Source organism: Enhydra lutris, unplaced genomic scaffold (assembly GCF_002288905.1).
Source record: "Enhydra lutris kenyoni isolate GAN:26980312 unplaced genomic scaffold, ASM228890v2 scaffoldscaffold20, whole genome shotgun sequence".
NCBI classification, from domain to species: Eukaryota; Metazoa; Chordata; class Mammalia; order Carnivora; family Mustelidae; genus Enhydra; species Enhydra lutris.
The window spans coordinates 4,180,808-4,197,208 of NW_019154104.1; the positions used below are offsets into that span (position 1 = coordinate 4,180,808).

Below are 16,401 nucleotides of genomic sequence, written 5' to 3' on the forward strand. Positions count from 1 at the left end.
GCATGGTATTGGCATAAAAACAGACACATAGACCAATGGAACAGAGTAGAGAGCCCAGATATGGACCCTCAACTCTATGGTCAAATAATCTTCGACAAAACAGGAAAAAATATACAGTGGAAAAAAGACAGTCTCTTCAATAAATGGTGCTGGGAAAACTGCACAGCTATATGCAGAAGAATGAAACTTGACCATTCTCTTACACCATACACAAAGATAAACTCAAAATGGATAAAAGATCTCAATGGGAGACAGGAATCCATCAGAATTCTAGAGGAGAACATAGACAGTAACCTCTTCGATATCAGCCACAGCAACTTCTTTCAAGATATGTCTCCAAAGGCAAAGGAAACAAAAGTGAAGATGAACTTTTGGGACTTCATCAAGATCAAAATCTTCTGCACAGCAAAGGAAACAGTCAAAAAAGCAAAGAGGCAACCCACAGAATGGGAGAAGATATTTGCAAATGACAGTGGAGACAAAAGGTTGATATCCAGGATCTATAAAGAACTCCTCAAACTCAACACACACAAAACAGACAATCATATCAAAAAATGGGCAGAAGATATGAACAGACACTTCTCCAATGAAGACATACAAATGGCTCTCAGACACATGAAAAAATGTTCATCATCACTAGCCATCAGGGAGATTCAAATTAAAGCCACATTGAGATACCACCTTACACCAGTTAGAATGGCCAAAATTAGCAAGACAGGAAACAACATGTGTTGGAGAGGATGTGGAGAAAGGGGAACCCTCTTACACTGTTGGTGGGAATGCAAGTTGGTGCAGCCACTTTGGAGAACAGTGTGGAGATTCCTCAAGAAATTAAAAACAGAGCTTCCCTATGACCCTGTCATTGCACTACTGGGTATTTACCCCAAAGATACAGATGTAGTGAAAAGAAGGGCCATCTGTACCCCAATGTTTATAGCAGCAATGGCCACGGTCGCCAAACTGTGGAAAGAACCAAGATACCCTTCAACGGATGAATGGATAAGGAAGATGTGGTCCATATACACTATGGAGTATTATGCCTCCATCAGAAAGGATGAATACCCAACTTTTGTAGCAACATGGACAGGACTGGAAGAGATGATGCTGAGTGAAATAAGTCAAGCAGAGAGAGTCAACTCTCATATGGTTTCACTTATTTGTGGAGCATAACAAATAGCATGGAGGACATGGGGAGAGGGAGAGGAGAAGGGAGTTGAGAGAAATCGGAAGGAGAGATGAACCATGAGAGACTATGGACTCTGAAAAACAATCTGAGTGTTTTGAAGGGGTGGGGGGTGGGAGGTTGGGGGACCCAGGTGGTGAGTATTGGAGAGGGCATGGATTGCATGGAGCACTGGGTGTGGTGCAAAAATAATGAATACTGTTATGCTGAAAAAATTAAAAATTAAAATATATATATATATATATATATATATATATATATATATATATTCCCCTAACATGGGAGCAGCAAATTATATAAGCCAATTAATAATAAAGGCAAAGAAACACATCAACAATAATACAATAATAGTAGGGGACTTGAACACCTTCTTCACTGAAAAGGACAGACATCTAAGCAAAAGATCAACAAGAAAAAGAGGCTTTAAATTACACAATGGACCAGATGGACTTCACAGATATATTCAGAACATTCCATCCCAAAGCAACAGAATACATATTCTCCTCTAGTGCACATGGAACATTCTCCAGAATAGATCACACCATGGGTCACAAATCAGATCTCAACAGGTGCCAAAAGATTGGGATAATTCCCTGCATATTTTTGGACCACAACGCTTTGAAACTAGATCTCAACCACAAGAGGAAAGTTGGAAAGAATTCAAATACATGGAAGCTAAAGAGCATCTTACCAAAGAATGAATGGGTCAAACAGGAAATTAAAGAAGAATTTCTAAAAAGTCATGGAAACAAATGAAAATGAAAATATAACTTCAAAATCTTTGGTACATGGCAAAGGCTGTCCTAAGAAGAAAGTATATAGCAATACAAGCCTTTCTGAAGAAACAAGAAAGGTCTCAAATACACAACCTAACCCAACACCTAAAGCAGCTGGAGAAAGAACAGGCAAAGAAAGCCTAAACCAGCAGGAGAAGAGAAATACAAAGATCAGAGCAGAAATTGATGAAATAGAAACCAAAAGAATAGTAGAACAGATTAATGAAAGTAGAAGCTGGTCCTTTGAAAGAATTAATAAAATTGATAAACCCCTGGCCAGACTTATCAAAAAGAAAAGAGAAAGGACCCAAATTAATACAATTAGCAACTGAGCCACCCAGGCACCCAGGACCCAAATTAATAAAATCATGGATGAAAGAAGCGAGATCACAACCAACAGCAAAGAAATACAATTATAAGAACATATTATGAGCAACTATATGTCAGCAAATTAGACAATCTGGAAGAAATGGATGCATTCCTAGAGACATATGAACTACCAAAACTGAACCAGGAAGAAATAGAAAGCCTGAACAGACCCATAACCAGCAAGCAAATTGAAAAAGTAATAAAAAATCTCCCAACAAACAAGAGCCTGGGACCAGATGGCTTCCCAGGGGAATTCTACCAAACATTTAAAGAAGAATTAATTCCTATTCTCCTGAAACTGTTCCAAAAAATAGAAATGGAAGGAAAACTTCCAAACTCATTCTGTGAGGCCACCATTATTACCTTGATCCCAAAACCAGACAAAGACCCCATCAAAAAGAATTACAAGCCAGTATCCCTGATAAACATGGATGCAAAAATTCTCACCAAAATACTAGTCAATAGGATCCAACAGTACATTAAAAGGATTATTCAGCAAGACCAAGTGGGATTTATTCCTGGGCTGCAAGGTTGGTTCAACATCTGCAAATCAATTAATGTGATACAATACCTTAAAAAAAAAAAACAAGAATCATATGATATTCTCAATAGATGCAGAAAAAGCATTTGACAAAGTACAGCATCCTTTTTTGATCAAAACTCTTCACATTTTAGGGATAAGAGGGTACATACCTCAATATCATCAAAGCCATCTATGAAGACCCCACAGTGAACATCATTCTCAATGGGGAAAAACTTAGAGCTTTTCCCCTAAAGTCAGGAACACGGCAAGAATGTCCACTATCTCCACTGCTATTCAACATAGTACTAGAAGTCTTAGCCTCAGCAATCAGACAACAAAAAGAAATAAAAGGCATCCAAATCAGCAAAGAAGAAGTCAAACTCTCAGTCTTTGCAGATGAAATGATTCTTTATCATATCAAGCCAAAAGTCTTCACTCTGAAACTTCTAGAACTCATACATGAATTCAGTAAAGTGTCAGGATATAAAATCAATGCACAAAAATCAGTTGCATTTCTATACAGCAACAACAAGACAGAAGAAAGAGAAATTAAGAAGTTGATCCCATTTACAATTGGACCCAAAACCATAAGATACCTAGGAATAAATCTAACCAAAGAGGCAAAGAATCTGTACTCAGAAAACTATAGAATACTCATGAAAGAAATTGAAGAAGCACAAAGAAGTGGAAAAACATTCCATGCTCATGGATCAGAAGAAATATTATGAAACTATCTATGCTACCTAGAGCAATCCACACATTTAATGCAATCCCTATCAAAATACCATCAACTTTTTCCAAAGAAATGGAACCATCCTAAAATTTGTATGAAACCAGAAAAGACCCCAAATAGCCAGAAGAATGTTGAAAAAGAAAACCAAACCTAGTGGCATCACAATTCTGACATCAAACTTTATTGCAAAGCTATAATCATCAAGACAGTGTGGTACTGGCACAAAAACAGATGCATAGATCAATGGAATGGAATAGAGAACCCAGAAATAGACCCTCAATTCTACGGTCAACTAATTAACAAAGCAAGAAAGAATGTCCAATGGTAAAAGACAATCACTTCAACAAATGATGTTGGGAAAATTGGACAGTTGCATACAGAAGACTGAAACTAGACCATTTCCTTACACCACACACAAAAATATACTCAAAATGGGTGAAAGACCTCAGTGTGACACAGGAATCCATCAAAATCCTTGAGGACAACACAGGCAGCAACTTCTTCGACCTCAGCTGTAGCAACTTCTTCCTAGACATATCGCCAAAGGCAAGGGAAGCAAGAACAAAAATGAACTTTTGGGACTTCATCAAGATAAAAAGTTTTGCACAGCAAAGGAAACGGTCAACAAAACCAAAGGACAACCAGAAGATATTTGCAAATGACATATCAGATAAAGGGCTAGTATTCAAAATCTATAAAGAACATATCCAACACAACAACCAAAGAACAAATAATTCAGTCAAGAAATGGGCAGAAGACATGGACAGACCTTTCCGCAAAGAAGACATCCAGATGGCCAACAGACACATGAGAAAGTGAGCCACATCACTCGGCACCAAGGAAATACAAATCAAAACCACAATGAGATACCACCCAACACTAGTCAGAATGGCTAAATTAACAAGTTGGGAAGCAATAGGTGTTGGTAAGGATGCAGAGATAGGGGAACCCTCCTACACTGTTGGGGGGAAAGCAAGCTGGTGCAGCCACTCTGAAAAACAGTATGGGGGGTCCTCAAAAAGTTAAAAATAGAGCTACCCTACAACCCAGCAATTGCACTACTGGGTATTCACCCCAAAGATACAAATGTAGTGAACTGAAGGGGCAGGTGCATCCCAATGTTTATAGCAGCAATGTCCACAATAGTCAAACTATGGAAAGAGCCCAGATGTCCATCAACAGATGAATGGATAAAGAAAATGTGGTATATCTATATCTATCTATATATCTGTATATATATCTATATCTATATATCTATGTGTGTGTGTATGTGTGTGTGTATATATACATATATATATATATATATATGAATATTACACAACCATCAAAAAAACCCCAAAACCTTGCCATTTGCAATGACATGGATGGAACTAGAGGGCATTATGCTAAGCATAATAAGCCAATCAGAGAAAGACAATTATCATATGATCTCACTGATATGAGGAATTTGAGAAACAAGAGAGAGGATCATAAGGGAAATGAGGGGAAAATGAAAAAAGATGAAACCAGAGAGGGAGACAAACCATAAGAGATTTTTAATCTCAGAAAATAAACTAAGGGTTGCTGCAGGGGTGGAGGGTGAGGTATGAGCTAACTGGGTGATGGACACTGGGGAGGGTATGTGCTATGGTGAGCACTGTGAATTGTGTAAGATTGATGAATCACAGACCGGTACCTCTACAAAAATTAATACATTATATGTTAATAAAAAAATAATAAAGTGGGAGAAATTAGAGCATGCATACACAACAAAGGAAACAATGAGGGTCTCTTCTGACTACTTCTGTTGATTTTTTCAGAATGAGGAGAACATTGGTGTGCTGGTATCTTTCCTGAGGTATCAAGACATTTGAATGTGGTGACCTCCCCTTCCTTGAAACAGCCTTCTTATGGATCCTCTCACATCATCTTATGTGGGGATGTTCCTCACAGTCCTGCCCTAAAGTCTAGTTCTTTTAAATCTTCATGCCCTTCCTAAATAATCAATTATTCATCTACCCAACAAATATTTGTTGAGCACCTTCTATATAATAGGCAGACCTTTAGGTCCTGGGGAAACACTGGCTATGTTATCCTTCTCTTAGGTTATCCTTCTCTCATGTTATCCTTCTCTCTATGTTATCCTTCTCTTAGAATCACGATAAAGATTCTAAGTTATTAAGGTTCTTGGTAGTTCTAAAGTAAAGAAATCAGCTTTCTTATACTTACTTGGCCCTACGAAGGTGTCTTTTTTTTTCCCCCCCTGTGGAGGATTTTAGGGAACTAGTTTAATAATAAAGGTTTAAGAATACATTTGTGTTTGACATATTTGTGATATACTTTCTACAAAATAATTTGAATTCTAACCTCAAAGCTGGCCAGTGTGTTCCCTGGTTAAGACCACAGTTTAAAAACTCAAATAATGTTTTCATCAGTTCTGTCCACCAGGATGCTTGAATAACATTGGCTATTTTATTTTACAATAAATTATTCCTTTTTTAGCTCCAGGTACTAATGCCTCATTTCAAGACCTGGATGTAGAGAAGACTGTGGTGATTCCTGGTCATAGCAGCTTCCTGATCACAAGCATTTTAGATGATAAGAATGCTTTAGCTATTGCTACCATGCCTGACAGAATACTCAACAATATGATCATCCAAAAAGACTCCTGGTTCTTATACAACTTGGGGCACAGAAATGGACGGATGTGGTCTATATATGCAAAACCATGTAATTATTGGTTTCAACAAGATCATTCCCTATTCCTCAATGTCCTGAAATACATTGATCTGGGGAAATCTTACACTTTCAAAGTTAAGGTTATACCTAATACAGAAGGTAAGTTTATTTTTACTGGGAAACATCAAAAGGAGATGTTGTTTTTCTTGAATGTAAAATATACTCTTTGATATTTTCATTATCTTTGGCTTACATGGTAGCTGACATTCTGTTAATCACGGTATTAGCTTCTAATTATTGAACACTTACTATGTTCTTAGGCTCTGTACTAAATTATTTTTATGTATTTTTTCACTTAATACTTACAACAACTCAAAAAGGCTAGATTTTAATTTATATAATTTATAAATGAGAAAAGTGATGTTAAGTTAGCAGCCCAAGTTTACACGGGATTTTAGTTTAGATTTTTGCTGTCCTCTGAAAAGAAACCCATTTAGTTGCTTTGGTATTGTTGTAGTTATTTCAAGTATTTATTTTGAGCAAAAAAAAAAATGGCTTTTAAATAGTATTCTATTTTCCCCATTTTCCATGGCATTTATTTATTACAAAAATGAAATTAAACTTCCTAAAGATGAAGGAGAAATGGCATAAAGGAAAATAAAACAAAAATTTTGGCAAATAACTGAGCTAGAAAGAGGAAAGGAAGATGAAGGGAAGGGGGAGGGAAAGAGAAGAAAATTCTGTCACCAAAATGAAGAGGGAACTCAAAGCCAAAGAAATTAGCTAATTTGTGGCTCCCTGAAAGATGTGAGGCTTAGATATAGGCCATGTTGGCAGAGGGATAGATTTTAATACCCAACTGTTGGCAGAATATAATTTGTGGTAGGAGGCTGGAACCAAAACCAGTAAGTAAAGCTGGGAGCTTAAATTATGAAAAGGGGATTATGAAAACTTTATCTTCCAACCCAAAGAGGGAGCTCAGGGAACTACCATCTCCATGAGACCCAAAGTGGGAAAAAAGGATCTCCTGTAAAAACCGCAAACTCCAGGACTATGTAACACCTAGAGGCAACACACCAATTGTAGGAATCCCAAGATGAGAAGTAATTTTAATGCATGGGCCCCAGCTTAAGCAAGCATAAAACCCTTTGTAGGAATATTTCCATAGTCCAGGGAACATAGACTTCCATGGAAAAATAGATCTCCATTGAACATAAATTGAGGAAAACATTTTAAAACCATGTAACCAAATGACCTAACAGAAGAAAAGAGAACTTGATTTTTATTTTCATTTCATTTATTTATTTATTTATTTACTTACTTATAAAGTAGACTCCACACCCAGCATGGAACCCAAAGCAGGACTTGAACTCATGACCCTGAAATCAAGATCTGAGATCAAGAGTTGGCTGCTTACCTGACTGAGCCATCCAGGCACCCCAAGAACTTGATCTTTAATCTCCAAGGACTTAAGATAATAGAAAAATCAGAAAGACACTATATGTAAAACTCTCGAAGAGATAAAAGAAGATATATGAATCATAATGAAAGAACAAAACACAATTTTTTAAAAGGCTCATTTGAAAAACAAAACCAAATGCATTTATACAAATGGAAATTGCAAAAAAAAATTGGAGGACATCTTTTTGTGTTTCAATCAATACTGTGGCACTTAAATATTGTTTAAAAAAAAAACCCTTCCTCTTGAAACTCTTAAAATCTTTTCTCATTGATTACATGACTAATTGTCCATATTTCCTTCAAGTAATTCTAGAGTTTTAATTTAATTCAACTTTCCATCTAAGTCTTTAATTTACATTGATTTCACTTTGATATATTATAGGTGATTAGCAAGTTGTTCCAACAACAGTTCTTGAATAGTGTGACCTTTCTTAACTGGCGTCAGAATACAGTAAACAATTTACCTATCATCTTGACCATTCTGGATTTTTAAAACTCTGTTCCTGTTTTATCTCTTCATATTCCAGTGCAAGGCCCACAGTGTTCTAAATATTTCAGCTTTAAAATATATCAAATCCATTGTTGAATGGTACAATTTTACTCATTCAGTTTGATGGAAGCAAAGAGTAATCAGCAAATCAACTCTATTGCTTCTTTGTGAAGAAAAGCCTAGTGCATGCTACTCAAAGTGTGGGTGCCTAGACCGACCACATAAGCAGCACCTAGCTGCTTGTTAGAAATGCAGAATCTTTTGTGATTCCATGCAAATCTTAGGGGTGTTTTTCTATTTTTGTGAAAAACCCTATTGGAATTTTGATATGGATTGCATTGAGTCTGTAGGTATGGACATTTTAAGAATATTCTTGTAATTTATGAACATGGGCTGTCTTTCCATTTATTTGTTTCTTCTTCAGTTCCTTTCACTGATATCTCATAGTTTTCAGTGTACAGGTCTTTTACCTCATTGGTTAAATTTATTCCTACGTATTTTATTCTTTTTAGTGCTATTGTAAATGAGATTGTTTTCTTAAATTCTCTTTTGGATAGTCCGTTGTTAGTATTTAGAAACACAACTGATTTGTGTTCTGGATTCTGGGGCATTACTTATCTCTATGTAAGATCCTGTTACCTGCAAACAGAGGCAATTTTACTTCTTCCTTTCTTTTTTTTTTTTTTAATTTGACAGAGAGAGAGAGAGAGAGAGAGAGAGATCACAAGTAGGCAGAGAGGCAGGTAGTGAGAGAGGGAAGCAGAATCCCTGCTGAGCAGAGAGTCCCATGCGGGGCTCGATCCCAGGACCCTGGAATCATGACCTGAGTGGAAGGCAGAGGCCTAACCCACTGAGCCACTCAGGTGCCCCTAATTCTTCCTTTCTGATTTGGATGCCTTTTATTTCTTTTTCCTGCTTAATTGTTCTAGGTAGGGCTTCCAGTACCATGTTGAAGAGAGGTAGTAAGAGTAGGCATCCTTGTCTTGTTTCTGATCTTAGAGGCCAAGTTTTAAGGTTTTTTTTTCCCTAAGTTTTAAGCTTTGAGTATTACGAGTATGATGGCATGTGAGTATGAAGGTAGCTATGGTTTTGTCATTTATGACCTTCATTGTGTTGAAATACATTCCTTCTATACTTAATTTGTCAACAGTTTTTATTAAGAATGGACATTGAATGTTGTAGAATGCTTTTTTTTTTTTTTGGTAAAATGCTTTTTCTACATCTATTGCGATGATCAATGATTTTTACCTTTCATTAGATTAATGTCATATGTCACATTGAAGACCCTGAATAGTTAAAGCAGTCTTTAGGAAGAACAAAACTGGAGGCATCACACTCCCTGATTTCAAACTATATTACATTATCTTAATCAAAACATTATGATACTGGCATAAAAGCCATACACATAGCCCAATGGACTAAAATAGACAGCCCTTAACAAGGGAACCAAGAACACGCAGTGGAAAAAAATAGTCACTTCAATTAATGGTATTGGGAAAACTGGTTAATCACATCCAAGAGAATGAAACTGAACCCTTATCTTACTAATTAGTGAAATTAATTAATGAAATGGATTAATTACTTAAATGGATTAAAGGCTTAAATGTAAGATCTAAAACCATAAAACTCCTAGAAGAAAACATAGGGGAGAAGATCATTGACTTTGATCTTGACACTGACTTTTCTGGATATGACACAAAAATCAAAGGCAACAAAAACAGAAGTAAATAAGTGGGACTACATCAAACTAAAAAGCTTCTGCACAACAAAGGAAACCATCAGCAAAATGAAAAGACAGTCTATGGAGTGGGAGAAAATATTTGTAAACCATATATCTGATAAGCAGTTAATATCTGAAATGTATAAGAAACTCATACAACTCAATAGCAAAAAAACAAACCCCACAAATAATGCAATTAAAAAATGGGCAAAGAATCTGAGTAGATGTCTTTCAAAGAAGACATATGAGGGGTGCCTGGGTGGTTCAGTGGGTTAAAGATTCTGCCTTCAGCTTAGGTCATGATCCCAGGATCCTGGGCTCAAGCCCCACATCGGGCTCTCTGCTCAGCAAGGAGCCTGCTTCCTCCTTTCTCTCTGCCTGCCTCTCTGCCTACTTGTGATCTCTGTCTGTCAAATAAATAAATAAAATCTTTTTTAAAAAAAGACATATGAATGGCCAACAGATATGGGGGAAAGTGTTCAAATCACAAATTATTAGGAAAACGCAAATCAAAACCACAGTGAGATATCACCTTAAACCAGTTAGAATGGCAAGTGTCAGAAAGACAAGAGATGAGAAGCATTGGTGAGGATATGGACAAAAAGGGAACCCTCATGCACCGTTGGTGGAAATGGCAACTGGAGCAGCCACCATGGAAAGTATGGCAGTTCCTCAAAAAATCTGAAGTAGAACTACCCAATGATCCAGCAATCCCATGTCTGGGTATATCTGAAGGAGACAAAGTCAGGATCTCAAAGAGATATCTGCACTCCGATGTTCATTGCAGGTTATAATAGCCAAGGTACAAAAACAAACTAAGTGTTGGTTGATGGATGAATGGATAAAGAAAATGTGTGTGTGTGTGTGTGTGTGTGTGTGCGCGTGTGTGAGAGAGAGAGAGAGAGAGGACATGGATTATTATTAAGCCATAAAAAAGAAGAAAATTCTGCCATTTGCAGCAACATGGATGAACCTGGAGGATATGGAAAGTGAAATGAGCCACAAAGAGACAGATAAGTACTGTATCATCTCACTCAGATGTGGAATCTGATTTTTAAAAAGTCTAACTCACAGAACTAGAGGGTAGAATAAATGCTAGTTGCCAGGGGTTAGGGAGTAGAAAAAATGGACAGATGTTTGTCAGTGGAATACAAGCTTCTTGTTGTAAAATGAGTAAGTTCTGGGAATGTAACATGGGCCATGGGGCCCATAGTTAATAACACTGAATCAGAGGCACCTGAGTGGCTCAGTTGGTTAAGCTTCTGACTCTTGATTTTGGCTCAGGTCATGATCTCAGGGTCCTGAGATGAGGGTCGTGAGATTGAGACCCTCTTTGGGCTCTATGCTGGGTGTGGAGGTTGCTTAAGATTCTCTCTCTCTCTTTTTCCCTCTCTCCCCATGTTCTCTCAAAATAGTAATAGTAATAATAATATAATAATACTATATTGTATACTTGAAATTTGCTGAGAGAGTAGATCTTATATGTTCTCACTACACACACAAAGTAACTGTGAATTTGTGAATGTTAATTAAATTATCATTTCACAGTGTGTGTATATATAGACATATATGTATGAAATCATCACGTTATACTCTCTCTCTCTTCATATATATATATAGTTTTCTTCGTCAGTGATACCTCAGTACAGCTGAGGTGGAGGGTGGGTAACCTCGGCCCCCTCCGCAGGTCCTGGTAGATCAGAATCTGCATTTTAACAGAAATACCCAGCAACAGTTTAGGAAGCACTAGCCAGCTCACTCTGGTTTAAAGGAAACTGCTGTCCATGAGTCTCCAGGCAAAGCATTTCCTACCTCTCAGTTCTGGTTTGCTGATTAGTAAAGATGGCAGATAGACTACATAGTCTGTCAAATATCTTATTCTAGTAAATCTCTCAGTATGGAGCGATTACAGGCAGGTGGCCTGCAGGTAGAAACTGGCCTGATGACAGGTCTCCTTTTGTCATGGCCACAGTGGGCTGATAGCTCTTGAAACTGAGCAGGCATCCTTCAGTTTCTTTCTTTTTTAGTTATTTTTATTGTGTTAGTCACCATACAGTTTCTTCACTGAGCCATGCAGCTCAGTGGTATCGGTACTGTCCAAGTGACCTTTCCATGCATTTGAGACCTTGGCTGAAGAATGAGAAATGGAGGTAAGCAATATCTCTAGGAGAAAATATTTGTGAAGTTAAATTTTTCTAAGAACCATCAAACTTAACTTTCTATGAATTCCTAATTATAGCTGTAGCCATTATGAAGCCTTCAGAATAGATTCTGTACATGTTCTAGAATCCTGATTAGCTAGTCATTATGAAATTGTTTAAAATTCCCATGATTTTTTTTTCTTTTTTAGTTCCCAGATTTTTTTTTTTAGTATAACTGACATACAATGATTTAATTTTAACCTTTAGCTTTGTTTCCATAGGTGTTCGAACACTCAAAATACCACCACTGAACGTCATTGTTGGAAATGCAAATCTGCTGGAAGTTAAAAGTGAAGGCTCTTTTGATGATAGTGAGAGTTACATAATGAAAATTTCTGCAGCTAGCAAAGCTTTGCGTCAAGTAAGATTTTCTTTCATTACAAAAAAGTCTATTAATTATGGAAAACTTAGCATATAAGCTAAGAGAAAGAAGAAGAAATTACACATAATCCTACCTCTCAAGAATGATTAAGCACTTTTAACATTTGGGGAATTACAAAAAAGGCTGTAGAGCATTACAGGGAACACCTGTTAAGTCAAGCTTCTGCCTTCAGCTCCTGTCATGATCCCGGGATCCTGGGATCCAGCCTGGGGTGGCTCCCTGCTCAGCGGGGAGCCTGCTTCTCCCTCTGCCTGCCACTCACCCTGCTTGTACTCTCATGCTCTCTCTCTCTCTCTCTCTCTCTGAAAATAAATAAAATCTTAGCATTATGGAACAGAGGCTCAATGAGCGAGGTTTGGACAAGACTGCTTGGTATAGATCTTAATTCTGGAGCTGTCTCTGAACTTGGGAAGGCCGCTTTACTATGGCTAAGTTTCCTTATCTACAAAATGCAGATGAAAATGATAATACTTTCTTTACAGGGTGGTGTATGAGAATTCACCATGATCATTCAAGTAAGACATCTAAATGTCTGGCACATGGAAAATCTCAATCACTATGAACTAACAGTACTTTTCTTTTTTCCCTAAAACTAAAACTAAAACTAAAACTGGGAAAGCATTGTAAATGCCCTTAAAACATTTACCCCTTTCACTTAACTATATGATTTAATCCTTTTGATTCACTGAATATTTTTTCTACATATCCCCAAATTGTCTTTCTCATGAAGACTTTCAGCTTTAGACCAAAGTAGAATTTCCATACTTAATACTCAAATGAGTCAAGACTTTGCTACTTTTGTTTTATCATCCTCCTCCCACCTTTTGGCTTTTGTTTTATAGTGTGAGTTATTTTAGAGTGAAAGCAAACGTCATGTCATTTCACTCCTTATGGGATTCAGTTTATATCTCTAAAAAATATGTGCATTATCTCTCATGTAAACATTATCATGCCACTGTTGTTCCTAAAACTTTTTTTTTTTTGGTATCCAACAAAACCTAGTCCATAATCAAATTTACCCAATTTTCTCAAAAATATTTTTATAGTTGTTTGCTTTGAATTGGGAGCCAAACAAGACTCACATGGTATGTGATTATTTTTTCTCAAGTGTCTTAGATACCGGTCCGTTTTCTTCACTTGCCATTAAATTGTAGAAATCAGATCAGTTGTGTTATACAATGTCCAACATTTGGGATTCTTATGTTTGCTTCCTTGTCTCTTACTTAATTTGTGCCTCTCCTACCTCCAACCACATTTCCTTTAATAGTAGAATCCTGCATAGATGATGGTTCAATGTGTTTTGGTAAAAAATTAGAAAAACATATATATCATTTTTAATGACTACAGAATATGGGGATAGAGGTACCAGAGTCTACAACATCATCACAGTTATTAGTATTTCTACAATAAAATTTTTTTTATTTATTTGTTTTGAGAGAGACACCAAGAGAGCATGAGTGAGGGGAGGGGCAGAGGGAGACAGAGAGGGACAAGCAGACTCCCCACTGAGTGCAGATCCTGATGCGGGGGTTAATCCCCTTTCTCTGTGCTGTTTCTTATATTCTGCATATGAATGAAACTACGTGATAATTGCCTTTCTGACTGACTTATTTCACTCAGCATAATACCCTCCAGTTCCTTTCTGATGGCTGAGTAATATTCCATTGTATGTATATGCCATGTCTTCTTTATCCATTCACCTGTTGATGGACATCTAAGTTCTTTCCATAATTTGACTATTGTAGACCTGGCTGCTGTAAACACTGGGGGGCAGGTGCCCCTTCAGATCACTACGCCCATAACCAGCAAGGAAATTGAAGCAGTGATTTAACAGCTCCTTTGAATAACCTTCATTTCTTTGGATGTCCTCAGGGTTCAACGTCATTGGCATTAGTTGTCTGGGGGGCATCCATTGAGTGTTTAGTCACCACAGTCGTGCCAGTGATGAAAAACAGCTGTAGTTATCTCAAATCTATGCATCACATCCCTAGTAAACTTATCCCACTGGAAGACTGGATTAGTGGTGTTCATAAAGACAGTCAAGGTTTCAACATGATCAAAACTTTGCCGGTAAGAAACCTAAGTGGATTGTTTTAAGGGTACCCGTGATATGTTACTTTTGTGTGATTGGCTGGCCATCCCATCTTCGCATTTCTTTCCTGATATGCACAAAACACTCCAGTTATTGGTCAATCTTCCTGTCATCTTGAGGATGTGACAATTATTTATTTCTAAAAGGCCAACACGTCCTGAAATAATGACTTTTCCTGGTAACTCAGTCTCACCATTTTAAAAATTATTTTATGCTGTATTATGGGGACGTAATCTTGGGGCTTTTGTGCTATATACAGTTATCTGCCATTATGTTGACCTGTCCTGGTTCCATCTTACTGGTTCCATTTCGATGTAGTTGCCATTTTAATCTCTGCCTTGTCAGAGTCTGTGACACTTTAAAAAAACATGTATTATTATTCTTTGCTGATGAACTTATTACTTAAGATTTTCTCTGTGTCAAAAAACCCAACTGACCAAACTTGAAGATTTATTTACTAAATATATCACTAAGACTTTTTATGAGGTGTTGAAACTTTCTTGCATTTCCTTTTGGTCGCTATTTTACATACTAAAAATTTTTCACTTATTTACAAGTTCCAAACAATTATATTGCCATGGGTTAAGATTGTTGAAAGCCCAGAAAAATAAGGTATAGGGAGTACAGGAAGAATAGAAATTTACTCTACTGCCTGGAACTAAAAATGAAATATTTGCTTTGAATGCTTTTTCTGGAAAATCAAGATTTTTAAGTTAAAGACTTAGTAAATAATTATGAATTACTTGTTTTCTTTGCTTAATCACTTACAGATAAACTACAGGCCCCCATCTAATATGGGAATTGCCATACCACTCACAGACAATTTTTACCATGCAGATCCCAGCAAACCGATACCAAGAAATCTATTTCCTACGTCAAAGGTAAATAATTTTTGAATGTACAAACCGTACTTATTTGAATTTAAGAAATCATTCTGTGAAATGACAGATGGACCTAGCTGCAGGGATTCAATGAGAAGGTTCATTCAAAACAATGTTCCATCTACCCTGATATGTCAGCATTTATTACTACTTGTACTACCCTGTTCCTCCTTCTCCTCTTCTAGCTCCCCTCCTCTTTTTTTTTTTTAAGATTTTATTTATTTATTTATTTATTTATTTATTTAAGAGAGACACAAAGAGAACATGAATGGGGAAGGGGAAGGAGGAGAGGGAAAGGGAGAAACAGACTCCCGCGGAGCAGGGACCCTGATGTGGGGCTCAATCCCAGGACCCTGAGATCACGACCTGACCCAAAGTCAGACGCCTAACCAACTGAGCCAGCCAGGTGCCCCATTAGCTGCCCCCCAACCCCCGCCCTTACTGCTACTTCTGGATGTGGTTTTGGAGCTAAGAACTCTATAAACAGAATGCTTCTCCTGACCTCTCCCTGGTTTCCCTTTGGATTTCAAAGGGTATTAGCAAGGTGAGAGCATCTTTTCTCAGATGAAGGGAGCCCCCAGAACCATCTCACATGTCTAGCCTAGTGAAACAAGTGGTGTCCTAAAGGAAAGAAGACTATTTGATCCAACAGGGCACATTTAAGCTCCTACCAAGGTTCTGCCTAGAAAACAACCAAACCCAGCAGCCCTCTGTCTCTCTGGAATGTGGAGTGAACAAGATAGAAAGAATAGAGAGAAACCATGAGGTTGAGAGGAAGAGTACATGATGGGGTAGCTTCTTGAGGAAACCTCGCAGATACCTGTGGAATCTCTCTCCAGAAGAACACAACTGCCTGCCTGTAGACATGCACAAACAGACATTCACACCCCTTCCATGTGCATATGCATTGTGTATCTACACACATACATATG

At 37.4% G+C, this 16,401-nt stretch overlaps 1 protein-coding gene across 1 annotated transcript in view; it reads left to right on the forward strand.

Moving 5' to 3' along the window:
- The window catches only part of LOC111148698 (cation channel sperm associated auxiliary subunit beta), a 120,758-nt gene that overhangs the window by 86,826 nt on the left and 17,531 nt on the right, over nt 1-16,401 (forward strand). The window contains 4 exon segments of the mRNA XM_022505492.1: nt 6,072-6,401; nt 12,336-12,475; nt 14,369-14,566; nt 15,359-15,469. Of these exon segments, the coding sequence (XP_022361200.1) occupies nt 6,072-6,401; nt 12,336-12,475; nt 14,369-14,566; nt 15,359-15,469 (779 nt within the window).